Here is a 27,765-nt window from a genome sequence, read left to right on the forward strand (position 1 = left end):
CACTCTGGTAGATAACAGGAGGTTTATTTTCTAAAAGAATTCCTGCATTGAGAAGAACAAAGGATGTGGAAACTACACAGAAAATGGAGATTGTCTAGACTTATACTATACACTGAATGACCATGCTCTTGGACCTCTTTCTCCAAATGCTTCCAAGATTGTTGGCAACCAGATCAGAAACCTCCAGGAGAGAAATTTTAAAACGTATCCTTAGAGAATCTGACTAATAAAAAGCAAATGAAAAAAAAAAAAATGCTGACACCAGGTGAGAGAGTCCAAAAACAGGAACACTCAGCTTCCTGTGCCGTGAGGTGATCAAGTAATTTATCATCCAAATGAGGATACTAATGAGAATAAAAGGAAGAGCTATTCACAAGGATATCAGGGCAATGGGAGTAAAATGGGACTGTACTGAGCAAGCCAGGACATAATTTTTACTCTAACCCACAGTAAAGCTCGAAGTCAACAAGACCCTCCCACCCCTAATAATAAACTCACAGCTAATAATAATCATGAATATGAGGAAAGCTGTGAAGGTCAGAAAAATGAACAGAATCAAGGAACTTAGAGAAAACTAAGAAAGAAGGGAAAAAAAGGTGTTTTATTATCCTTGGGATACAAAATAGATATTGCATTCATAAAGCAATAACAGAACACCATTGAAAAGGAAATTTTCAAGAGGAAAAAAGAACTCACATTTAAAACCACAATGGAAAGCATTCTAGAAAGAGACAGTAACTAAATCATAAGAGACAGAATCACAAGCAGACAAATAAAAAGAAATTTAAGAACATGAGTTGCCAATGTTAAAGTGAACTACCCAGCAAATACATGAAAACTGACCTATTCCAAGTCACATTGTTTTGAAATTTCAGAACATTTGGGACAAAAAGAAGATTCTTCTAACTTTCAGAGAAGAAGTAGGCTGTACTAAAGGATCAAGGAGCTACCAGGGGATGTGCTATATCCACATTAGAGAGTAAAATTAAAAGGAAGAAGACATTATATAAAAATCATGAATTCCAATATAGGGGGGATGAAGACATTCTTGGATAAACAAACACAGACATGGTGAAGATGAAGTCCATGATGATGGTATACCCCAGATATAGACAGCAAACACCTCATGTTAGAGCAAAGTGAAATGTCAGCAAGATGCTCAATATTATTTTATAGTCTTTTAAAACCTGAGAGCAAAAAGATATCAGATTCTACAATGTTCTGACAAACATCCCGCTCTGTCCTCCATGTCCTGCTGCCTGGAGCAGCGAAGGCATTCATTTCACCTCTCAAAATTATGCTGCCTTGTCCTAGCCCTGAAACCTAGAGCTACACCAAGTGAGCTTAGAAACAGAAGGACAAATACGGGTCCAGTGAAGACAGAACACCATGGATACACATAAAAGCAAAACATGAATAATAATAGTAATGATGATAAAGTGAATGATATAGAAAGTTCTTGCCTAGTCTCACGTTTTAATGCTGATTTTGTTCAGAAATCTGAGTAAAAACCGAACATGAGATTAATAATTATGTGAAGAGTTTAATTCTAGTGAAGCTGTCTGTATCTAAATGCAGCAAACCAATTTTTTGACAACTTCGTCGACAGGGCTATTTTTTTCCAAAGTTTTATTTTCATTATTCATTAATGAAACAAGTACTTTTATGCAGCAGTCATTTATGTGGGGCACTGATAGGTTTTAGGGCCTCTAGTTTAAGTCAGTTCCAGGAAATAAAACTTCAAGTATTTTCCAGTTAGGGCAACATATAATATTGGTTCAGTTTACTATTTAACTTTCTCGGTTGCAGTGATTAGACAAAGACACGAGATAAAAAGAGAGATTAGCTGCTGTATGAGATTTTCTTTCTAAAATTTCTAGGGACATTCTGATATGAAACTTGACATCCTCAGAAGAAATAAAAGGTGATCCACAAATTGGAAAAACCTAAAGTTTGGAGAAACAGAAACACAGTTATTGGCTTTAAGTTCAGCTGGAAGAGAGAAATTCCTAGTAAAAAAAAGGTATGAGATTATTCCTGTGGTTTTTGATTTTTGATTGCAAAGCAATAAGTTGATCTAATTGAATTTCCCAACGTGTGTGTGTGTGTGTGTGTGTGTGTGTGTGTGTGTGTGAGTTTCCCATCCTGTTTGAATAGTTGATTATTGTAGACTAGGCAAGAGTTTCAGATTCCAAGTGCCAGAGGAAATAAACAACAGTCCCTAGCCATACACATTGTTCGGTCTTTCTCGGATTTTGAGCAGAGAAATTGCATAACAAAGGCAGTGCTTTTAAAAGCACAATATCGGGCAGTGTTTATAAGATACTGTTTTGTCAGGTTAGATTAAAATATTTGAAGGAAGAGCATTTGCATATAGAGTACGATTTTGGAGGCCTCAGAAGGGCTGAGTGACCTGTTGTGTATCTAAAGCCACTTTGTCTTGATTTCACCTGGGGTCTCGTACCCCCTTTCTGGGTCCTCTCCTGTGGTGTAGGCCTCACTGGATCTCATGGTTTTCCTCTCCTTTTTTTTTAATTTAAAGTTTGAAAACTATTTGAGAACTTCTATAGTATTAACCCATCACTATGACTGACACACAATGAAGACGAGATTGCAAAGAAAGCCTGGCAGGCAGAAGCTGTCTATGGAATGAGGCTGAATCCAGAAGGGAGTCTTCGGGAGTGGGTAATCAGTTTCGGAGAAGAGTTCTTTACAGGCTGTGTTTGATCAGCGAGTTGGTTCCGAGATTTTCAATTGAAGCGGTATGAGCAGAATTGAATTCAAAGATTTACACTGATTGTGAAGAACTGAAATAGCTGAATGCGTGAAGCAGGAGTTGCTGAGTGATTACAAAGGTTTATAACAAAGACAGCCTGTGAGAGGTCGACAAAGAGGAGAAGATATGTCTGAAAGAAGACATAAAGGACAGCTATTCTCTGAGTGGGTTAACCATAGAGGAGGTAAACTAGGTTAGGAGACAGAAAGAGGAGAGAAAATGGCTTTGATGAGAAAAAAATAAAAATGAGTAGAGGGAAAAAATGGAGGAAGCCAGTGCACACATCAGAGAAATAGTTATGATATACAGGAAAATGAAGGGGTTACTAGCTTGGTAGTGCCCAATTTATGAATGTTAATAAGCCCTGATATAGAATAGGAGAGCTCTGCGTGTCCCCATTTCTACATGATTTCCTCTCGGAAAGGGGAAGAATATAACCATCATGTTGTTACAGATGATATCCATTACAATTTCATTCAATCCTGTTGCATATTCAAACAAGATTTTGTTAGATTCAGTTTAAGACTTTACATTGAAAAATTAACTAGATGTTGGGGATAGAGTTTAAGTTATTCTGAAAGCTGGGCTCAAACCTTAAGGGATGATAAACTTAGGTATACAGGAAATACACAAATTATGTAAAGTTCTTAAAAAATTATATTAGAGAAAATACTTATAGTTGAATTAAGAACTAAAAATGTTACTAATTACCTATAATGGTTTATATATTGATTTCATTTAAAAGGTGTCCTCTGATTAAAAACCCCAAGGCATTAGTTAGATAATTAAGAAGTAAATTGTTTATAACAAAAATGCTGTCCAAACCACAGCTAATGAATCAGAGCTGTGTAAGAAGGTTTTAATGATAATGAAGAGATCTGAATAAAAAATGCTCATTTTGGCAATCATATTGTAAATCATACTACAGAATCTAAAATGAGGAGTGCTGTTCCTACATATGTGTGAACTTGTGTGAAAATACACATACACACGGTAACTACAAACTAGCTCTGAACACACAAGCCTGGCTAAAAAGTCAAGCTTCATTATTTACTACGTGTGTGGCCCAGCACTTAATTTCTCTGAGCTCTAGTTTTATCATCAAAAAATGGGAGAACAATAGTATTACCCACCTTGCGAGGCTGTCATGAGTTATTGGACGAGTTAATGCATGTGATATTTTAAAAATGTGGCTGGCATTTAGTTTGCCCTCAATTATATATGCAGGTACCTGTATAACATATAAAATCTTTATCACACAGTGCCTAATGTGTTAGTAACTGTCATTTCTGGTTGACAAGCAATTTTTATTTTTGCTTATCTTTATTGGCAAACTTTTTACCAAACAGTATGTTACAACTATAAGAATATTAACAGTAGAGCCTAAGATCTTATAATCTAAATGTGGCACTGCTCTTATTCAAAAGGTAGAAATAAAGGTTGTTGGAATTATGAATAATTTACAGAGGCACATAGGTAAGCATGCTGAACAGAATTCTGAAATGGTCTTCAAGATTCCAGCCAACTGGTGGGTCCACTGGGCATAATAACCTCTCCTAGACTGGGGGTGGGTCAGGAAATATGATGGGGTGTCACTAATGGGATTGGGCTTCTTTACATGGAAAAGATGAAGAGATTTTGCAGGTGTAATTGAGGGCTGTAATCTGGTGAGTTTGAGTTAATCAAATGGGTAATTATCCTGAGTGAGGACCAAGTCAGGTAAGTGCTGGAAAGTGAGTCAGAGAACTCCTCCTGGACAGGCAGAGCCCCACCACAGGGACCTGGGAGCAGCCTCTGGGAGCTGACAGCAATCTGGGGCCAAGAGCCGGTAAGAATATGAGACGTCAGTCTTTAAACCACAAGGAAATGAATCTGTCAACACTTGAATAAACTTCCAAGAAGATCCCAAGTCTCTGGTAAAATCCAAGCCCTGGCTGACACCTTGGTCTCAGAATGGTGAGACTCTGAGCAGTAGACCCAGGTCATCTGTGCCTTGACACACAGAAACTGTGGATACTAAATTTGTATTACTGAAAACTGCTAAGGAAAAGAGTACAGTCGTGTCATTTAACAACAGGCATAGGTTCTGAGAAATGTGTCATTAGGTGATCTGGTCATTGTGTGAACATGATAGTGTGTACTTACACAAAGCTCAGTGGTATAACCCACCACACACCTAGGATGTATGGTCAAGCCTATTGCTCTTAGGCTACAAACCTGTACAATATATTACTGTACTGAATACTGTGGACAATTGTAACAGAACGGTGTCTGTGTATGTAAACCTATCTACACATAGAAAAGGTACAGTAAACATACACCATTATAATCTTTTTTTCTTCCCTCTTTATTATCCTCAGTTTACCAGATTTCCTTCTACCATAAATAGTTCTTTTCTTTTCTTTTCTTTTTTTTTTTTTTTTTGAGACGGATTCTCTCTCTGTGCCCAGGCTGGAGTGCAGTGGCGCGATCTCGGCTCACTGCAAGCTCCTCCTCCTGGGTTCAGGCCATTCTCCTGCCTCAGCCTCCCGTGTAGCTGGGACTACAGGCGCCCGCTGCCACGCCCGGCTAATTTTTTGTGTATTTAGTAGAAACGGGGTTTCACTGTGTTAGCCAGGATGGTCTCTATCTCCGCACCTCATGATCCGCTCGCCTCGGCCTCCCAAAGTGCTGGGATTACAGGCATGAGCCACTGCGCCTGGCCTGTAATCTTACAGGACCACCATTCTAGATGTAGTCTATTGTTGACTGAAATGTTAGGCGGTGCATGACTGTACTATAGGATAGAAACTGTTTTGCTTTGTGGACACGGGGAGGTGGAAGTGGGTGGGTTTATGATACTTTCCACTGGAGCCCAAGTCCACCACCTCAGTGACCCATTTTCTCCTGCCCACACTGTACTTGTAAAACTTGTGAGAAGCCTAATACTAAATACAATACTAATACCGAGGGCAAAGGCTTAGAAACTTCCATTACAAGCTCTCTATAAATATTAGATTAAAAAGACATGAACAGCTTTTACTATTATAGAGGATAATAGAATTTGATCAGTTAAATCCTGGGGCTTTATAAAGCACAAATTATGTAAACAAGCTTAATGGCTTTTTGATAAAACTACAAAATCAGGGCTAGGAAGAATGGAAGAGGAGTACTTTATTTGGACTTGAAACTTCACGCACTAGAGCACAGATGCTTACTTAAATTAAGAAAAAAATGAATGCAAAGAGATTTACAGAGAAAATGAATTAGAGGATAGAGGATGAAGAAAAATATTGTCTTAGGTTTAAGGATAGATAGTAAAGTTCCAAGGATAGTGACTGGATCTAGCATTATTTACTGTTGTTACTATTAATCATCTAGAAGAAAGAACTAAATGAAGCTTTAAATACAAAGGTTCAGGGTTTCTAGGGAGAGGATGCTGGTAACACCTAAAGAAAATGGAAATGAAAAGCTGAAATGTTAGAAAAAATATACAATTAAAAGAGGTTGATACTGAAAATACAAGATTGTTTATATTCACAAAGTTTTAACACCAAATTTTCAGAGGGAGCATAAAAATTGAGAAGGAAGGCAAGGCTAACAATGATCACATTTTTTCATGTGCCCTAAGATCTAAAAAAAGAAACCAGGCTTTGGCTTTCACAGGATATTTTTCTACAAAGGACTCAGTGAAAAATCTTCTCTTCTCAATGTCATCAACTGTGCAGCACTCGAAATGCTCTATAATTTAGGACACCCCCTAATTTCCAAATTTCTGAGAGATGTAGCTCTGAGCTGCAGACAGTCAGAAGAATTACATAGTAGAACTACTGCCTTATGATAAAAAATAAAGAGTCAATTTATGTCAAACTTAGCCAAGAAATAGTAAATTCAAGCTTGTTTGAGATAAGAGGTTTCTGTCTAAATTATTTGACTACAAGCAGTGATTTTTTTCATGTCACATGGTAACAAGATAAATATTTTCCTTTTTTTTTTTTGAACGAAAGGCAGTGTAGAAGTCAACTTATTCCAATTCCTGCACTTTATTTACAAGAAAACTGAGACAAGGTTTTTTTATTTTATATTTATTTATTTATTTTTTGAGATAGAGTCTTGCTCTGTTGCCCAGGCCTCAGTGCAGTGGTACAATCTTGGCTCACTGCAACCTCTGCCCCCCAGGTTCAAGTGACTCTCCTGTCTCAGCCCCCTGTGTAGCTGGGACTACAGGTGTGCGCCACCACAGTCAGCTAATTTTCGTATTTTTAGAAGAGATGGGGTTTCGCCGTGTTGGTCAGGCTGGTCTTGAACTCCTGACCTCAGGTGATCCACCCATCTTGGCCTCCCAAAGTGCTGAGATTACAGGCATGAGTCACCGTGCCCAGCCACAATTTTTTTTTTTTTTAAATGTGTTCAAGGTCCTACAGTGACTTTGTGTAGCATCTGCCTATAGGACAACTTTACCCCGTTGAATTGCAGGGACCCAAAGTGACATAGAATCTTACCCTTTTCCTAGTTTTCCTCTGCTTCTCTGTGTTCCATGTCATGGGGTTATCATTTTCAACTTTCTCTATCTCATAAGGAACAGTCTGGCCAACTCATCTTCTTAAATACTTATCAAATCAATCCCTTCTTACTTTAAGTTTCCATTTTCAACTCCTGCATTACTATGGGGGCTTTCGGACCTGTTTCCCTGTCTTATCTCTGGGTCTTTTTGGAGAATATTTTTCACAGCAGCCAAAGTGATGTTTTTAATATACAATGCCTGATTAAATTACTCTTTTGCTTGAAACCATCCATCGCTTGCTCTCACCTCAGGACAAAGTTTCAACTGCTCTGCATCCTACACAAAGCATTTTATAAGTTGACCTATTTTTCCTTCTCGTGATTTCCCAGCCTCATAACACCCACTTGTTCTTCAAGACTCAGCTCATGAGTCAGCCGTTTTGTGGAAGATTTTGCTGGTGTCCTATGCAGTGCTGGAAAGGCTCTGTCACTTAGAACATCCCTTAATTGCCTAGGATGTAGCTCAAGCCATGGTTCTCCTATACTGTCTATGCAGCATCCATAGAAGGTTCATCATTCCTGGCCATACCACGTTCCCTGCATTCTAGTGGCTGTTATTTGCCATACTTCTGTGGCACCACCACATCCATTATATATGTGTGCATGGATGCCAAGTTGCTTTTCATTCTCCAAGTCTTTTTGTCATTCTATAGGATCTAAGCAGTCATTTTAACTTCCACACAGATGATCTATTTGCCCCACAAATGCTCTCAGTGAGAACTTTTTCTCTACTTACCCTCAATTATGTATATTTTTCCTAACACTTATTAAATATTTTAACACTAGAACCCTAATGTCTCTCTGTTGAAGTATTGAGTAACATGGTTTGGCTCTGTGTCCCTGTCCAAATCTCCTCTTGAATTGTAATCCACACAATCCCCACGTGTTGAGGGAAGGACCTGGTGAGAGGTGATTGGATTATGGGGACAGTTTTCTCCAAGCACTTCTCATGTTAGTGAGTGAGTTCTCATGAGATCCAATGGTTTTTAAGTGTTTGATAATTCTGTCTTCACATGCTGTCCCCTGCTGCCGTGTGAAGAAGGGTGTCTGCTTCCCCTTCTGCCATGATTGTAAATTTCCTGACGTTTCCCCAGTCATGAGCAACTGTGAGTCAATTAAACTGCTTTCCTTTATAAATTACTCAATCTCAGAGAAGTTCTTCATAGCAGTGTAAGAACAGACTCAGGGAAGTTCTTTATAGCATCATGAGAATGGACTAATTCCTCATCTTGCCCCCCGCCTTGCCCTTCCTTTCCCCTCCCCCTCCCACTCCTCCTCCTCCTCCTCCTCCTCCTCCTTCCTGACAGGGTTTCTGGCACTCGGGCTGGAATCCAGTGGTGTGATGATGGCTCATTGCAGCCTTGACCTCCTAGGCTCAAGTGATCCTTCCACCTCAGCCTCCTAAGTAGCTGGGACCACAGGTTTGCACCACCATGCCCAGCTAGTTTTTGTTTTTGCTTTTTTTTTTTTTTTGGTAGAAATAGGGTCTTGCCATGTTGCCAAGGCTGGTCTTGAACTCCTGGGCTCAAGTGATCCACCCGCCTTGGCCTCCCAAAGTGCTGGGATTACATGCGTGAGCCACTGTGTCCTGCCTATTGAATTTCTATTATTCTACTACAAAGACACATGTACACGTATGTTTATTGCAGCACTATTCACAATAGTAAAGACTTGGAATCAGCCCAAATGTCCATCTGTGACAGACTGGATTAAGAAAATGTGGCACATATACACCATGGAATACTATGCAGCCATAAAAAAGGATGAGTTTGTGTCCTTTGTAGGGACATGGATGCAGCTGGAAACCATCATTCTTAGCAAACTATCACAAGAAGAGAAAACCAAACACTGCATGTTCTCACTCATAGGTGGGAACTGAACAATGAGATCACTTGGACTCCGGAGGGGGAACATCACACACTGGGGCATATCATGGGGAGGGGGGAGGGGGGAGGGATTGCATCGGGGAGTTATACATGATATAAATGATGAATTGATGGGTGCTGACGAGTTGATGGGTGCAGCACACCAAAATGGCACAAATATACATATGTAACAAACCTGCACGTTATGCACATGTACCCTAGAACTTAAAGTATAATAAAAATAAATAATAAAAAAAGAGCTCATTCCTGAGATGCTGTTTCTCTGTTACATCAATCCCCAAATGATATTATCAATTCTCATATATTAATATGCTAATAATTGGCACATTTATATCTCTAACCCAATCAGGCTTTGGGGGCTTATCCAACTGCAAAATTTGCATCTCAGTTTAGATGGCACATGGCACTTCACATTTAATTAGGTCAAAAGTAAGTTCTTGAGCTTCCGTTAAAACTGTTTTACCCTTAATTGTCCACTTCTCCTAAATAGCACTATAATTCATCCAGTTACTCAGTCCATATGTTGAGAAGTTAGTATTGATAACTGTCTCTCTTTAAACATTCTCATCCAAACTTTTACCAATCCTGTCAATTCTACCTTCAAAACAGATCTCAAAATGTATCAATTTCTCATCACTTTAAACCATCACTACCCTAGTTCAAGGCAGCATCATCTCTTCATTGAACTTTCACAACAGCATCAGTGCTGGTCCCAATGTTTTCATGCTGTCTCTTATAGTAGCCCAAGTGGTAGATGTATGAATGCAATTAAGATCTTATTATCTTGCTTAAAATCTTTCCATAGATGACCACCCACTGCAATTGAAAAATAAATTTAAAAAAAAGTGCAAATTTTTTCCTGCCCTACATTTCTTACAGCTGGTCTGCTCTGGCCTGCCCCCACCCACCTTTCCCCTGCTTTATTTTGAGTCCCTCTCTAAGGCTCACTATGTTCTAACGACTGGGATTTCAGTTCTTTGGAATGAGCCAATCTCTCTTGTACCCTGGGGGATTGATTTATAGGGCTAATTTCTCTTCTTCACCTTTTTGAGTGCTTGCCTCCTTCTATACTTCAGGTTTAGGGGAGCATTTATAATTTTTCACGACATAGAGTTGTATACCAAGACTTTATAGACTACCTCATGCTGTCACTCCCTCCTCTTCTTTAACATGTATCTCTTGGAAATGGAATAGCCCAAGCCAAGCTTTGTGGTATCGTGCTCTCCTAATGATGTTAAATCCACATTCTTTCCAGGAAAAGGAAGGGTTGGTCAGTGGCAAAGAACTGAAAGGTGCCTGTTGGCCTGTAAGGGAAGATTCTTCAAGGGTCCTTGAACACACTGATGGTCATAACTATCTTGAACGAATAGAAGAAAAATATTCTATTTGCAAAAAGTTGTACCTGCTCCTTACAGCTCAGCTGGCATCTGAAGTGCTGAGTTAAATTGCAGCCATGCTGTTTAAGGGAGATATTGACGAAGATAAGACATATGTTTCTGAGCAAAGGATTCAATGCACAGGAGAAGCTCTCCTGAGAGTAGACTAGTCCTGTGTGTTGTGTGTGTCCTTGATATGAGAATTGTGTATATTACAGTTTTGTTTTCTTTTTCTAATTTTCCTTTGAGATGAATTTAAGAAAATAACTAAAATAAATTCTTAATTGTCCAGTCCAACCCAGGATACCCTGATGTTCCTTGAGGTTAAGAACAGACTTTAATTGTATTATATATGTTCATATATTAGGAGAAACCAGAATCAAGATTCTTATAAATTAAGTCAAGTCATCATAGGTTACTATTTTAGTGCTAATAAGATAAAAATGAAGGTATACAAAAAAGAATTCGAGTGCACTGACAAGTCCAGCTGTCAGTGAACTCTTAGATTAATCTCTCTGGCAAGTGTGTTCCTTCTCTGAGGCCTGATTAAAGTTCTTTTTCAAAATAGAAAAGAAATTAAACTGAGAGCTAGCATCTTCCAAATTTCTAGAGGAAATTTAGAAATACAGGGAAATTTAGAAATCTAAGGAAAATCAGAATTTAGGGAAAATTAGAAATTTAGGGAAATTTAGAAATTTAGACGGGAGTACAGTGGTATGCTCACGACTCACTGCAGCCTCGAACCTCCGGGGCTCAAGGGATCCTTCCACCTGAACCTCCCAAGGAGCTGGGACTTTTTCTAAATAGAGATGTGGTCTCACTATGTTGCCCAGACTGGTCAGCTCCCATTTATTGTCTTCTCCACATGTCTTCCATACTACACTGTTGTCCTCACCATTTTCCCTTCCATTCTATACCATCTATACTATACCATGGCTTCCCGATACTGCTGAGAGTTCCCTGCTGGTATCTGCTTGCCTAGAGTGCCATTCCTGGTTTTCTGTTCTAGTTGCACAATCTGATTTCCACTTCAGACATAATGAATCAGAGTCTGCAGGGATAGTGCCAAGAAGTTTGTATAGAAAACAAAACCAAAAACAAGATAAAACTCTATAAATGGTTCTGAACTATAGCCAGAAGTAAGATCCATGGGCTGCAAATAATTCAATTTGAATCTTGCCTGAATAATATGGGCAAGATTTATTTATTTATTTATTTATTTATTGAGATGGAGTCTTGCTCTGTCACCAGGCTGGAGGGCAGTGGCATGATCTTGGCTCACTACCACCTCTGCCTCCAGGGATCAAGCGATTCTCCTGCCTCAGTCTCCCGAGTAGCTGGGACTACGTGTGTGTGCCACCAAGCCCAGCTAATTTTTGGATTTTTAGTAGAGATAGGTTTCATCACGTTGGCCAGAATGGTCTCAATCTCTTGACCTCGTGATCTGCCCACCTCAGCCTCCCAAGGTGCTGGGATTACAGGCGTGAGCCACCATACCCGGCCTAATAGGGGCAAGTTATTTAACTCCCAAAGCCTTTACATTTCTTCATCCAATAACTTTTATTGAAGGTTTGCCATGTGTTAGACAATAAGCTTAGAACCATATGCAGATTGTCTTATTGTATTCATACAATAATGCTATGAGGTGGGTATTCTCATTAGTTCATTTACAGATAAAGATTCTGAGGCTTATTGAATTTAGCAAAGTTACTAAAGTGCCCAATATTACACATGTGGTGACTAATGAAGCCAGGATGTAAACTCAAGTGTCTGTCTGTCTAAAGGATTTGTCACGGTACTTGACAGATGGTAAACAGTCACACTCAGTAATTACCATCAGTAGCATCTTATTTTCATTACCCTTATCATCTTATACCCAGGAGTTCACATCAAATGCTGGTCTTTTGCTGGAGCCAGTAAACAATGCATACCTCACACCTTCCTCGGGATTTTTGAAGTGTAAGATGTTGCCAAGTGTCTGATGGAAAATCCGTTCTTATCTTAGAGATCTGCACATTTTACACGTTGTTGTGGCAGTTGACAAGAACCCATAATCTCATTTCACATGGTAGTGGAGAAAAACTAGGTCCTCTTCCCAAGAAGAAAGGCCCAAATATGTTTCGTAAAAGCTTCAGGTAATTTTTGCTATTATCAGAATGGGATTTCAGTACTTAGAAAGATTTCCTCTATAATTATGGAGAATTGAGGAAGGTCTGGCATGATCTAAAAGCTTCCTCTAGAATGCGCAGTGAGGATATTGGAGCAGTGATACTAAATTTCCCTAGTCTAGGTTACTAATTCTTTCTTTGGGCTTAACTTTGCAATTTCTCTTTCTGGTTTTTCCCCCTACATGCTGATTAAAAAAAAAAAAAAAAAAAAAAAAAAAAAAAAAAAAAAAAAAAACAGATTCTTAATTGTTCACATCAAAGGTAAACTTTTTGAAAAGCACAGTGTCAAAATGTTTTATTGCATTAATAATACATTTCATCATCTTATCTAAGAAATCCAGCAATATTTTGTTGATTAGATGCTGTCATAAAAACACAGCACCCTTGGCCGGGCGCGGTGGCTCAAGCCTGTAATCCCAGCACTTTGGGAGGCCGAGACGGGCGGATCACGAGGTCAGGAGATCGAGACCATCCTGGCTAACACGGTGAAACCCCGTCTCTACTAAAAATACAAAAACTAGCCGGGCGAGGTGGTGGGCGCCTGTGGTCCCAGCTACTCGGGAGGCTGAGGCAGGATAATGGCGTAAACCCGGGAGGCGGAGCTTGCAGTGAGTTGAGATCTGGCCACTGCCCTCCAGTCCGGGCGACAGAGCGAGACTCCGCCTCAAAAAAAAAAAAAAAAAAAAAAAAACACAGCACCCAAGAAACAAACCACTGGTGGAACTGCTTATTCACAACATATAGAAAAGCACTGTCATAAAACATAGATATGACACAGTTACCTGTCATGTTGCAGTAAACTTTCAGAGGCCCCAGAGGTCCACTGCCATCAGGATCTATCCAGTAGTAATTTGACGTCTGGCCTAGGTGTTTGTATGCTTCACAGGAAGGCTCGTAGATAGCTAGAACAAACAAAATATCCTACATGAGCACAGCACAGAACAAATGGCTCCCCAGATAAATGCCACAGTGGCACAGGCAATGCTAGCAAACCACTAGTTTGGAGTAGTTCTTCCTGGAATGAACATGCCTCTAAATTTAAATTCATAATTTGTTTCTTTCTCTATAAGCATTCCTGACCTAACAAAGATATCAGGCTCCTGGTATGACTGTATGCTGGGGAAAATACTAAAACAATCAATCATGAAACAAATGTAATGTTTATTTTACTGGGGCTCATGATCATTGAAAACAATATTTAATTTATACTTATTTATAGATATTATCCCCTTACTATAAAAAATTTATGTTGGCTGCTTTGTTGGTTATCAACTCAGAGGCCAGAAAAAATTATCCTTCACTCTCTCTGCCTCTCTTGTGCACACACACACGTACGCTCACACGCACACTTATTTTTTGCATAGTTAGTACAAGTTGTCCATAAATATTATGTAATTTTGAATCTTACTTTATCTCAAAAAAAAAGGTGAGAGATTTCATTGATTCATTTTATTTGTTCCAGGTGCTTTAATTACATCAAATCTAGTTTGTGTAGAAAGCTGACATTCATGTAATTAAATTATGTTTTTATTCATTACTTCCCTTTTTATTCCAGTGCTCATGACAAATTTTCTTTTTCTCACTGAGACTGCACCTGTTTTCAGAAGTACAAAACGGACGTTTACACATCGCCTTTGTAGTTAGAACATCTAACATGCTACCGAGAAAACTTTTTGTAAACAGCTCCACCCAGAAGTTAATGAAGAATTGAAAGTTCTTTTCACAAAACTAAGATACATTTTTGGTAAAAATATGTCTACCTGATACAAAAGCAGGGAAGTCTTGGGTAAGTTTCACTTGAATTCCACTCTTTGGGGTTGCTGTGTGTTAAATTACAAAACAGTACAAAATAAATTACAAGACATTGTAAAGCTTATATTGCACTAATTACAAATAATTGCATGGTCCTAGAATTAGAGAACTTGCACTGAGGAGGGTCTCAAGGTCATTGCCATCTCTCTGGATTTCTAGCCTGGCTGTGCACAAACCTCGGTAGTTACTCTAACAGGAATAATTAGGCTCTGGAAAAACTTGTTTCTCCAGCCAAATTCACTAGAGCCTGGTTGAGATCAGAAAGTCAGTTTCATGGGTGGTCTGATTCTGGGACTTCCCTTTTTTAACCTTCCTCTACACCAAGTTCTCTGTGTCTCTTTTGGCTTTCCATGGCTTCCTCTCTCCAAGGATATTAGACTTTCAACTCTATGTCATTTCAACAACAGAGTACTAGATTCAAGCTTTCTAAAATTCTTTGATCTATTAATTTCTCCTTCCATGCCTCCCTCCCTCATTTCCTCTTTTGCACATAGTTGTTGAGGAGCTATGGTGCATTGAGCAGTGTGTTAGGCATTGCAGATACAGCTGTAAACAACACAGATAGAAGGGAACAGTGTTTGTTCACTAATTATTTTGGTATTGCTCATTCGTAAACTGCTATTAGAAGAGGATGGGGCTAGAAAGCTAAGCAAAGCCCAGACATCTTTTGTCCCAGTGTAATTATTAATATGCCCACTTTCAATGTCCCAAGGGCCTCATTCAGATGATAAACTACATGGCTGCTCTAATTCAGAATGTCATAGCAAGTAAAACAGTACAATAAAAAGCAGAGGAAAAGTATTTTTAAACTGTTAGCAGGAAGATGGCATAAGTCAGTATAGGTTTTGTATCAACTTAAACAGAATGAAAACTCTGTGTAGCAAAGCAACAGGTTTTAGGGAAGTAATTCAAAAGGTAGAAAGAATATTTAGGCTGTTTCAACTATAGGTTGCCAGTTGAAAGATTACCAGTACTTAAACTAAAGCAATATGACAAAGAAGAGAGTAAATAGAACTGATGAACTGATTCAAATGTTTCAAAGGTTTTGTTTGTTTGTTTGTTTGAGACAGTTTCGTTCTTGTCACCCAGGCTGGAATTCAATGGCGCGATCTCGGCTCACCACAACCTCTGCCTTTCAGATTCAAGTGATTCTCCTGCCTCAGCCTCCCGAGTAGCTGGGATTACAGGCATCTGCCACCGTACCCAGCTAATTTTGTATTTTTAGTAGAGACTGGGTTTCTCCATGTTGGTCAGGCTGGTCTCGAACTCCTGACCTCAGGTGATCCGCACCTTGACCTCCCAAAGTGCTGGGATTATAGGCTTGGGCCACTGTGTCCAGCCTCAATTTTTTTTTTTTTTTTTTTTTTTTTTTTTAAGATCTGCAAGACATAGAAACCAACTGGATGTAGGTCGTTAGGAATAAAGAGGGGTTAAGAGTAACCTAAACTCACAATCTTTGCAAAAAACTGTTTTATTAATTTTTTATACCTCTCTCCAGATTATCAAAATTGTTATGTACAGCTCAAGAGAAACCAGGATGTCAGATTCAAATTCTAGTTTTCCTCTTAGTCCCTTTGGCCAATCTGCCATTGAAACCATCCCCCTTCTTTTCCATTATAATATTTAGTAATTAATCATTGTCTTTTCCTTCTGCCAAAACTCCTTATCATTTTCCTTCATCTGGTATCTTGTTTCCGACAGTCACCTTATTAATTGGCTGTTCTACCCAAATATCTCTTTACTTCTCACTAAAGTGTGCTTTTAACCAATGTTGGTCTAGTTGTGGAACATCACTTTTATGTTAAATAATGTGTAATATTTCTTCAATATCTATAAATTATATCACAGATCTTCATCTATGTGTACAAGAACTTTCGTTGTCCTAACAGGTCTTTCTCGGCTTCAGCTGCCTGCCAGCTTGAACGCTGTGCTCTGGTCAGGCAAATTCGCCACGGGAGCTTGCTTACCTCACACTCACCCTTTCTGGGGTGGCCTTTGTCTACAATATACTCCAGCTGCTTTCTCAATCTACAAAAGTTCTCAGTCAGAGTTAACAATTAGGCTGGGCAAGGTGGCTCATGCCTGTAATCCCAACACTTTGGGAGACTTAGGTGAGACGATTGCTTGAAGCCAAGAGTTTGAGACCAGCTTGGGCAACATTGTGAGACCCCATCTCTAGATACATTTTTAAAAATATTAGGCTGGGCACGGTGGATCACGCCTGTAATGCCAGCACTTTTGGGAGGGCAATGCAGGCTGAAGGTCAAGAAATCGAGAGCATCCTGGCCAACATGGTAAAACCTGGTCTCTTCTAAAAATACAAAAATTAGTTGGGCATGGTGGCAGGTACCTGTAGTCCCAGCTACTTAAGAGGCTGAGGCAGGAGAATCTCTTGAATCCGGGAGGCAGAGGATGCAGTGAAACAAGATTGTGCCATTGCACTCCAGCCTAGGTGACAGAGTAAGACTCCATCTCTAAAAAAGAGAGAGAGAGACAGAGGAAGGAAGGAAGGGAGGGAGGGAGGGAGGGAGGGAGGGAGGGAGGGAAGGAAGGAAGGAAGGAAGGAAGGAAGGAAGGAAGGAAGGAAGGAAGGAAGGAAGGAAGGAAGGGGGAAGGAAGGAGCTGTTTTTCTTCAAAGTGTAACAATTATTGTGCTTCCCTTTAGCCTGCAATAGGCCTAAGTTGCTTTGCCTCATCAATACATACGGAAAAGCAAACACTTCAGTCCAAAGTTTTACATGTATGAAACACCGGGAGAGCTTGTTAAAACAGAAATTCCTGGATTTCACCCCAAAGACCTGGACTCAGTAGAGAATTTGCAGTTATAACAAGCTCCCAAATGATGCTGGCACTACTGTCCTCTGACTGCATTTGGAGAAAAATAGATTTCATCCTGAAAAAAGGTAAATTCAAGGTAGACTAATTTTTATTTATATTTAAATATCCAGCGAAAGTAGGTTACTGAAAGACAATACAGTAAAACTGTATATATGATAAGGTTAGAATGCCAACTCACTTCAATGGAAATATGATAAAATGGAATGGGATGCAAAACTGTGTCAAAAGAAATACATAAATACACAGAAAAATGTTTATAAATACATCAAAATAGTAAGAGTTGTTATTTTTCAGCAGTAATATTGTGGGCGATTTAAAACTTTTTATAGATTTTAAAATTTCCCACATCACTTTACAATGTGCATATGTTATGTTATTTTGTCTTTAAAATACATTTAAAAATATGTGTCTAGAATTTTGACACTGGAGTAAAATGACAAGAATAGGTGTGATAGAGCAAAATCACATTAGTTTTATCATCTGAATAAAGAATTAATAAATTTTAGTTCATATCTCCTTTCTGTCATTTACTGCCTGGGTACTCTCCCTAACGTGGTTTTTTTCAACTGTAAAATTGAGGTATTAAGTTGGTGCAAAAGTAATTGCGACTTTGCCATTAAAAGTAATGGCAAAAACTGCAAATGCTTTCATACCAACCTAATAGTAATACCTTCTTCACCAAGTTATTGTGAAGATTAAATAAAATCAGATACTTCAAAAACTAGAAGTTATTGAGTATATTTAAATTTTTATGCAGATAATGAGCTAATGACAGTATTTACCCTGCACGCCTCAGCCAGTTAGCTCTGCTCCCAGTGGAATCCTAGCTGGGTTGCACAATTTTTGCACAGTAAGCCCTAGGAGATGACAGAACACAAGAGCTAAGGCAGCCACTGAAGAAAGAGAAGGGTCTGAGCCATCGTCGATAATTGAGTTTTGCCAGTAGCCTGCTGACGAACAGAAAGGTAATTGGGTTGATGGCAAAATAAATAGACTCATCAAGTCTATTGATTTATTGGTAAAGTAATTTTTCTCTGTTGCAACTCCCAGTCCCAAGTAAAAGTTCTCATGCTATATATTCATAAGTAAATCTCAGCTATTCAGAAATATTACTACTGAACATAAATATCAGATTGAATTTCATGGCATGCAGAAATTTAGACAGTGACAGTGACAAGTCCTAAATATCTTTTTTTTTTCTTTTTTTGCTATGGAGTCTGGCTCTGTTGCCCAGGCTGGAGTGCAGTGGTGCAATCTTGGCTCACTGCAACCTCTGCCTCCTGGGTTCCAGCGATTCTCCTGCCTCAGCTTCCCAATTAGCTGGGATTACAGGCACCTGCCAACATGTCTGGTTAATTTTTGTATTTTCAGTAGAGATGGGGTTTCACCACGTTGGCCAAGCTGGTCTCAAACTCCTGACTTCCATCTGCCTCGGCCTCCCAAAGTGCTGGGATTACAGGTGTGAGCCACTGCGCCCGGCCCCTAAATATCTTATTCATTTTCATTAAACAATGAATGTTGTCTGCATATTACCTATCAAGGAAAATGATGAAGTACTATTGTATGAGTTTCCTCTTGCTGCTATAACGAATGACAGACACTTAGTGACTTAAAATAACACCAATTTATCTTACAGTTCTAGAGATGATGATACTGTTCATAATAATGATACAGTTCTGGTTAGAAGTTTGAAATGGGGTTCACTGGGCTAAATTCAAAGTGTTGGTAGCACTGTATTTCTCCTGAAAATTCTAGCGGGGAATCTGTATTCTTGCCTTTCCGGGGTATAGAGGCCACACACATTCCTGGGCTCATCGTCCCAGTCCCCCGTCTTCAAAGCTAGGAATTATGTGGAATATTCCTTGTGCTACATCATTCCAACTCTCTGCTTTCATAATTTCTTTCTCTGACTATTTTAAGGAGCTCTGTCATTACACAAAGTCACCCAGATAATCCAGGATAATCTCCTCAAATCAAGGCTCTTAACAAGTACAAAGTCCCTTTGCCATATAAAGTTACACATTCACTGGTTCCATGAATTAGGACATGAACCTCTGGTGGGAAGCATTATTTTTATCACAACTATATAAAAACTATATAAAATAATATGATTTTATATAAATAGTGTATGGAAATAATATCACAACTATATAAAAATAATGGCTCTATTTAAAGAATAACTTTTATTAAGCAACTAATGTGCTTCCAGTGTTGTGGATGAACACAAGGTATGTTAAGCAAAATAATAAAGAAAGATGGAAGAATGAAGTCAAATTTTCATACTGACTTTAAAGGTCCACATAGCCTTGAAGGTTATGTCTACCAGTAGAACATGAAACACCATGGCCCAAGCAGAGGATGTGAGAGAGAAATTCTGTTAACGCCTCTGTTCTCTGCTTACATGCAGACGTGGCCGCAGGCCTATACAGGATTGCCAAAACACTGGCAGAGAGAGAAAAGCAAAAGGTTTAAGAGTAAAAATAAGTAATAGGCATGAATTGCTGGCAAATAAAGCATCAATTAAAGAATGGATAGGGTTGGGGGAGAAACATGAAGGAGGTCCTATTCCCTAGGAGAAGAGCTACAGTTCCATGATGCTGATGAACTGAGGAAGACTCTTTCCATCCCTGTCTACTCCTGGTGCTTTGAGAGAAACAAACTTGAAATATACATCCTTCCTGTTGTGACCTTGAAAGCATGAGGATCACTAGAAGTGGGCAAGTATTAACCCATGTGAGAAACTTACTCACAAGTTAAAGCTGAGCACATACATAAAGGTTATCTTTGGAACATCATAAGCAGTCTTCCTGATTGTACAGAAGAGGGAAAATATTCACTTTTAATGATTTGATATGAAACTGGGAAAAAGCATGAAATAATTTTAAATCTAATTTTGATAACAAATGCTGTAATATAACATTTTTCTTATCAATCAATCGCTTAAGAATGTCCTCACCTTTCTGCTCTTTTATATTGGAGGCGATCACAAGCTTACTACATACCCATACATACTTGCTGTAGGGACCAGGTTATAAGATGCTAAAAAGAGGTATTAGTTTTTCTGGGAATTTCTACCCTTGAATGAATAAAGAAACCTTGTCATGTAAAATGTAGGCATAGCAGTGATATAGTTTATATAGGGCTTATCTGGGTTGGTATTGTTCAGTGTAGGATGGTCTCTGGGGCCCTCCTTGTTCTGCTCCCTTTTTAACCATGAAACCACCTTCTGATCCTAATCTGATTTTCAGAAATAAGTTTCTATATTGGAAAGAGGTATTTCTCATTAGAAACCATGAAACTGACTTTATTATTATTTTTTTTAAATCTCAAACAGACTCTAGTGAATTTGGTTGGAGGAATGTGTTTGCCCAGAACCTAATTATTCCTGTTAAAGTAACCACGAGGTTTGTGCACAGCCAAGTTGGAAATCCAGAGAGGCGGCAATGACCTTGAGACCCTCCTCAGTGAAAGCTCTCTAATTCTAGGACCATGCAATTATTTTTAATTAGTACAATATAAGCTTCGCAATACCTAAGTCCTCATTAACACTTGAATATTAACCTCATATGTTCTCTGTCTGTTTGGAGTTTTTTTTTTTAGAGCTTGAATGAATGCCCTGAGTAAACTACATTATTTCCCTTAGGGACCACTGTCTCATTATCAGCACACAGCAAATGAAGATGGTAGAGAGAGTGTGGATGTAAAAACAGATATTCTGTATGCTAAGATTGTGTCATGAGCTTTCCCTGCATATAATTTCTGTATGAGATGTTATTCATTATAGCCCCCAATGAGTTTGTTCACCTGTCCAAGTCTCAAGGGGAGGGAGCAAATTAGGATTTTTTAAAAAAGACAAAGTTTCAATTTCTTGTTGAAATTACAACAGCTTGTAGTTCTTTTACTTGATAAGTCCTTCAGAAAGTTTCTGAAAGCCAGAGTATATCTACATTTATTATTTCATTTCTATTCTCTCCCTTCCCCATACCCAGCCCATTTTTGTCTTTTATTTGATCCTTCCCAAATCCCTCTATAATATACATTGGCTCCAAGGCAATGTTTCAAAGAAAAAAAAAATCCATACTATTGCAATGCCAGTCACAAAATCAGAACTCTTTGTCTCTACATCACTGTGACTGCTATATTTCTTGGTGACTTCAATGTCCATTCTTGGTATTCTATGACCTGCACTCCACAGAATATCAAATTTTCCTGTATTTTATGACTAAACCTAAACAACTCTACTTGTATTTTATTCAGAGTTACTATTAGGTTATAGAAAACTCTAAGAAGGAGAGAAAGCCTACAAAATCCAACAGGCATGCTAGAAACTCACGCTTCCTCAATTTAATGGGTCTGCAAGAAGAGGCTTAGCATCCAGTTCATCTTGCTCAGATCCTATAGAGGTTGCTTATGTTGCTCCATCTCCTTAGTCTTAGTCTCCATTCCCATCTCTAACCTTCTCCCTCTCATTTCCTTTTCTTTCTTTCTTTCTTTCTTTTTTTTTTTTTTTTTTTTTTGAGATGGAGTTTTGCTTATCACCTAGGCTGGAGTGCAATGACACAATCTTGGCTCACTGAAACCTCCGCCTCCCGGGTTCAAGCGATCCTCCTGCCTCAGTAGCTAGGATTACAGGCATGCGGCACCAAGCCTGGCTAATTTTTGTATTTTTAGTAGAGACAGGGTTTTACCATGTTGGCCAGGCTGGTCTCTTAACTCCTGACCTTGGCCTCCCAGAGTGCTGGGATTACAGGCACAAGCCACCACACCCAGCCCCTTTCTTATTGCTAATTAATTATTTTATGAACACCCACTAATGTGGTAGTAGTATCTAACACTATGCCCTGCCCTAGGAAGAAAAAAGTAAAAAAGTCATAAACCCTAGCTCTGGGGAATTTGCTATGTAATATATGAGGCAGGCATGTTAACTAAGAAAATACTATATATAATTTGTTAAATGTTATAAAAGATTATAAAACAAAGTACTCGGAGACTTTAGAAAAAGAAATTGGAGAAGCTGATTTAGGACAGTTCGGAAAGACTTTATTTGTGAGTGGTTTTATGCTGAGTCTTATAGGATGAATAGGAGGTTGCAAGAAAGACAAGAGAAAGACTTTTCCTTACAGTTCCTCCCCAGAACCATGTCCTCAGATCATTTAATGGTTTTCAAGATTTACCTCCTCTCTTTTTTCCACTGGCTACATCTTCTCTATTCATCTGCAGTGGTCTCCTGGATCTTAGATTCAAGGGCAGGTAGACATGTGCTACATGCTATTCCTGTTTCCCAGTCCAGTCTAGAGAAACTCCTGCTTCTTAACCACTTACACCTTAGCCCCTCAAGTCAGAATGTTATCACTGCTGTCTCACCTTCAAGAATGTCATTGATACCTATCCTGGGCTTTCACTACATTCTCATTCTCTAGGACTTTAGTAGACATTGTCATTGATGGTTGACTCCTCATGGAAACATTCTTCCTTCATTTCTGTGCCCTTACGTTTGTGTTTCTTTTTGCCTCTTGACTGTCCTATCCTCTGTCTTGCACTGTCATTTTTCTTCTCCTGGCCTGGAGAGAGAGTTATTCTCCCAGGGCTCTGTCACTGCCATCTGCTCAGAGCAATTATTTAATAGTCAACTTGTCCAAGATTGCTCACCTAGAAAAAGGCAGAGCCAGGATTTGAACACAGGAATTCTGACTACAGGGTCCTTACACTTGTTTAAACATTGTGTTGAATTGTTTCTACTGATACCATGGAGAAATAAGGCAAATTTCATTCTCATCATTGAAGGATAGTGTGGAAAAAAGTGAGGGATGTGATTCACTAAGGAAATGACTCTTGGAAGTGTAAATTTTTCTTATTTATATCTGTGTGTGTGTATGTGTGTGTGTGTGTTGAGGAAAGAAAAATGGAGTAAAGAAATTCAAATTCTCCATTTGTTTTTAGCTAAACAAATCACAGTTAAATGAAAAATCAGACTTTTAAATTAAAAAGTGTTCATTCTAAATGCAAACTTTAGTCATTTTAAGTAAAGTCATTCTATGATTCAAATAATAAAAAGATAGCTATGTTTTTATACTAATTTACAGCTGTAAAATGTTTTACTGTAATTTATCTAATTCAATGGATGAGGCAATAGGACTGATTTTTAATTGTTAAATAAAGCCTTTCAAATTTAATGAAAAAATAAACCATTAAAAAATGTGAGCTTCAAAATTTGAAAATGAAATAAGCTGTTTCCCATAGTAGAAAGAATTGTGTTTAAACTCTTATATAACTCAAATAAAAAACAAACAAAATACACCGCCCAAAATTGAAGGCCATAGAGGGACACAGTGGGAAGACTTTTAGATCAAGAGTCAGAACTCCTTTTTGTGCCTTGGTTCTGTAACTTACAGTCTGTATGACTTGGATTATTTGCCACTTAAATTTTCTGAGTATAAATTTTCTCATCAAAATGAGGTATTTGATGGGATATTCAAGTTTTACTTTGGCCAAGCACTCTAAGATCTTAATAGTTTATGGTGCATATTTCAAAAAGCCATAATAATCTGAATGTCTTTGCTAAGCCTTTATAATTTCTTGTCCATTATTTAAGTATCGGTGTAGTAATGAAGACATTATTGGTGATTTCAGAGCTCTTCTGTCAGACTTAAAAGAAGATTTAAATATAGCTAATCCCGATAGGAAATAGAGAACACTCGTCGATGAGTACAAGTGAGAGTCTTTTTTCAAACCGAAACAGCAACAAGACATTAGCATCCTTGAGAGTCTATTGTTAAAACTGAAACAGCAACAAGATATTAGCATCTGATTTAGGTTTAGGATAAGGAACTTCCCGGGCAGTGGCTTTCTCCAACTTCTTTTGAGATCTGAGGATTATATAAATGTAGGCTTGTTTTATAATAGGACAGAAAGATCAGACTATTGCTATGATTGCTAAATGTCACTTACATTGCTTGAGATTCTGTTAAAGTCCTCTCAGAATCAAGTAATGAAATTGCTGGTCTTCAAAGTAAGCCCCTTCAGTAGAGATTAAGGAGTCAATAACTTCAGCATTCCTTACACAATCAAGAACCAGAGAAGTAATAACATTTTCAGATATTCCAGAATCTTAAAGTATCTGCCACTAATCTAGGCACATAGAAACTGCTGCATTAAACTACTCGCACTGTAATGAAAGTTTTTGTGATCTTTATTCTGACTTTATTGATCCTATTTATGGCAGACAGCATGAGAAGAAAAACAAGTTATTACCACCTGCCAGAATAGTTGAACTTGATAATGATATACCTGGGCCAATAGGAGAAACCTATACTGTTTGTCTTCCAATTTAAGAAAACAAGAAAGACTACGTATTTCTGGATAATGTTTACTTTAGTGCACATAAGAACTATGTCATTTTTGCTACATTCCTACATGATAGCACAATGCCTGGTGTCCGAAAGTTAGTCAATGAAAGCTCACTGAATATTTAAATTCTATGCGAATAGTATTTTTTATGGATACTATCTCCTTACCCAGTATTTTCAGATAAATTTATGATTTCTTACAGCATTGTGGCTTAAGTACACACACACATATTTATGTACTATATCTATATGTATATATAGTACCTGTATTTTCATGGAACAATTTTTTTCACTTCTGCTTTTACTTGTTAGCTTATCTACTATTTAATATCTGTTGTAGTTATTTGGGGAACAAGATCGTTTCAGAAGGTGCTGGCCCAGTTCTACAGTTGTCTGGCATTGTCTTTCCTCAGGGGAAATGGATTTGATGTTGCTGATGAGGGACTGCTCCTCTCCCCATATCAGCCCCTTCCCTTTTTCTTCACTTCAGTTTGAGACTCTCTTCTACTCATGCTCAGGGTATTATTAGTCCATTCTCATGCTGCTAATAAAGATGTGTGAGACTGGGTAATTTATAAAGGAGATAGTTTAATGGACTTCCAGTTCCACATGGCTGGGGAGGCCTCATAATCATGGTGGAAGATGAAGGAAGAACAAAGGCACATCTTACATGGTGGCAGGCAAGAGAGATTGTGCAGGGGAACTCTTATGTATAAAACCATCAGATCTCATAAGACTCATTCACTACCACAAGAACAGTATGGTGGAAACCACTCCATGATTCAATTATCTCCATCTGGCCCTGCCCTTGACATGTGGGGATTATTACAATTTAAGGTGAGATTTGGGTGGGGACACAGTTAAACGATATCACTCAGCCCCACTGAAAAATAATTAACAAATGCCAAATATATTGTTCCAATAGGAACTTCAATCATGATCAAACTGAGTGATTTGTTCCAAGGCATTTATTTTGTTAAAAGTGGAAGAATAAAGTCATATTTGCTAAGGATCTGTAGTACTCATTTCTTATTATATAGTGCAACTTCTAAATCCTTCTATGAAAATTGTGATATTCCCCCTCAGGGGAAATTTCCATAAAGGAAAAATTTTTATCAAGTATTTGATCATTGACATTCTAATAAAAATAATGTATTGCTTTATAGAGCATGTGCAACCAAATAATTCAAATATAATGCATGTGTTATTTAAATAAATAGCTCTGATTCCAGGGTGTATGTGATAAGAAAAGGGGGAAGAAAAGAAGACATGGTGTGGATAATTAGCTTCTCTATGTAGATTATATATTACTCTATCAGACACATTGAGCCCACTGCTTCAAATCCCTTGACTCACCCCTTATACCAGCACTGCTGTGGTGACTATTTTTTATAGACCTCAGCAGGATTTGCAATGGGTGATGACCACGGGAAGCATTGGTCTTACCATATCTGTCAAGTATATGGGTTCCCCTTTACTTCAAACAATGGCTGTGATCTGGTCACTTAAAGCTCCTCAGGTCAGAAGTCCAGTTGTCTCTGTTTGCAGATGACATGATTTTATATTTAGAAAACCCCATCATCTCAGCCCCAAAACATCTTGAACTGATAAGCAACTTCAGCAAAGTCTCGGGGTACAAAATCAATGTGCAAAAATCACAAGAATTCCTTTACACCAACAATAGGTAAGGAGAGAGCCGAATCATGAATGAACTCCCACTCACAATTACTACAAAGATAATATAAGCCTAGGAATACAACTTACAAGGGACATGAAGGACCTCTTCAAGGAGGCCTACAAACCATTGCTCAAGGAAATAAGAGCAGACATCAACAAATGCAAAAACGTTTCATCCTCATAGATAGGAAGAATCAATATCATGAAAATGGCCATACTGCCCAAAGTAACTTATAGATTCAATACTATTCCCATCAAACTACTATTGACATTCTTCACAGAATTATAAATAACTATTTTAAATTTCATATGGAATCAAAGAAGACCCCGTATAGCTAAGACAATCCTAAGCAAAAAGAACAAAGGTGGAGGCATCATGCTATCTGACTTCAAACTATATTACAAGGCTACAGTAACCAAAACAGCACGTTACTGGTACCAAACAGACATATAGACTAATGGAACTGAACAGAGACCTCAGAAATAACACCACACATCTACAAGCATCTGCTCTTTGACAAACCCAACAAAAACAAGCAATGGGGAAAGGATCTCCTGTTCAGTAAATTGTCCTGGGAAAACTGGCTAGCCATATGCAGAAAACTGAAACTGGACCCCTTCCTTACACCTTATACAAAATTAACTCAAGATGGACTGAAGACTTAAATGTAAAACCCCAAACCCTAAAAACCCTAGAAGAAAACCTAGGCAATACCATTCAGGACATAGGCATGGGCAAAGACTTCATGACAAAAATGCCAAAAGCAATTGCAACAAAAGCCAAAATTGACAAATGGGATCTAATTAAACTAAAGAGCTTCTGCACAGCAAAAGAAACTATCACTAGAGTGAACAGGCAACCTACAGAAAGGGAGAAAATTTTTGCAATCTACCCATCTGACAAAGGTCTAATATCCCGAATTTACAAGGAATTTAAACATATTTGTAAGAAAAAAAAAAACCATCAAAAAGTGGGCAAAGAATATGAACAGACACTTTTCAAAAGAAGACATTTAGGTTTCCAACAAATGTATGAAAAAAAGCTCAAATTCACTGATCATCAGAGAAATGCAAATCTAAACCACAATAAAACACCATCTCACACCAGTCAGAATGGCGATTATTAAAAAGTCAGAAAACAATAGATGCTGGTGAGGCTGTGGAGAAATAGGAACGCTTTTACACTGTTGGTGGGAATGTATGTAAATTAGTTCAACCATTGTGGAAGACAGTGTGGCAATTCCTCAAGGATCTAGAACCAGAAATACCATTTGACCCAGCAATCCCATTAGTGGCTATATACTCAAAGGATTATAAATCATTCTACTGTAAAGACACATGCAC

The 27,765-nt window shown here is 38.3% G+C and overlaps 1 protein-coding gene across 1 annotated transcript in view; it reads right to left on the reverse strand.

Annotated features, from left to right (window-relative positions):
- CNTNAP2 (contactin associated protein like 2) overlaps positions 1-27,765 on the reverse strand; it is a 1,672,147-nt gene that overhangs the window by 861,248 nt on the left and 783,134 nt on the right. The window contains 1 exon segment of the mRNA XM_030933000.1: positions 13,531-13,650. Within this exon segment, the coding sequence (XP_030788860.1) occupies positions 13,531-13,650 (120 nt within the window).

Source organism: Rhinopithecus roxellana, chromosome 6 (genome assembly GCF_007565055.1).
Source record: "Rhinopithecus roxellana isolate Shanxi Qingling chromosome 6, ASM756505v1, whole genome shotgun sequence".
Classification (NCBI taxonomy): Eukaryota; Metazoa; Chordata; class Mammalia; order Primates; family Cercopithecidae; genus Rhinopithecus; species Rhinopithecus roxellana.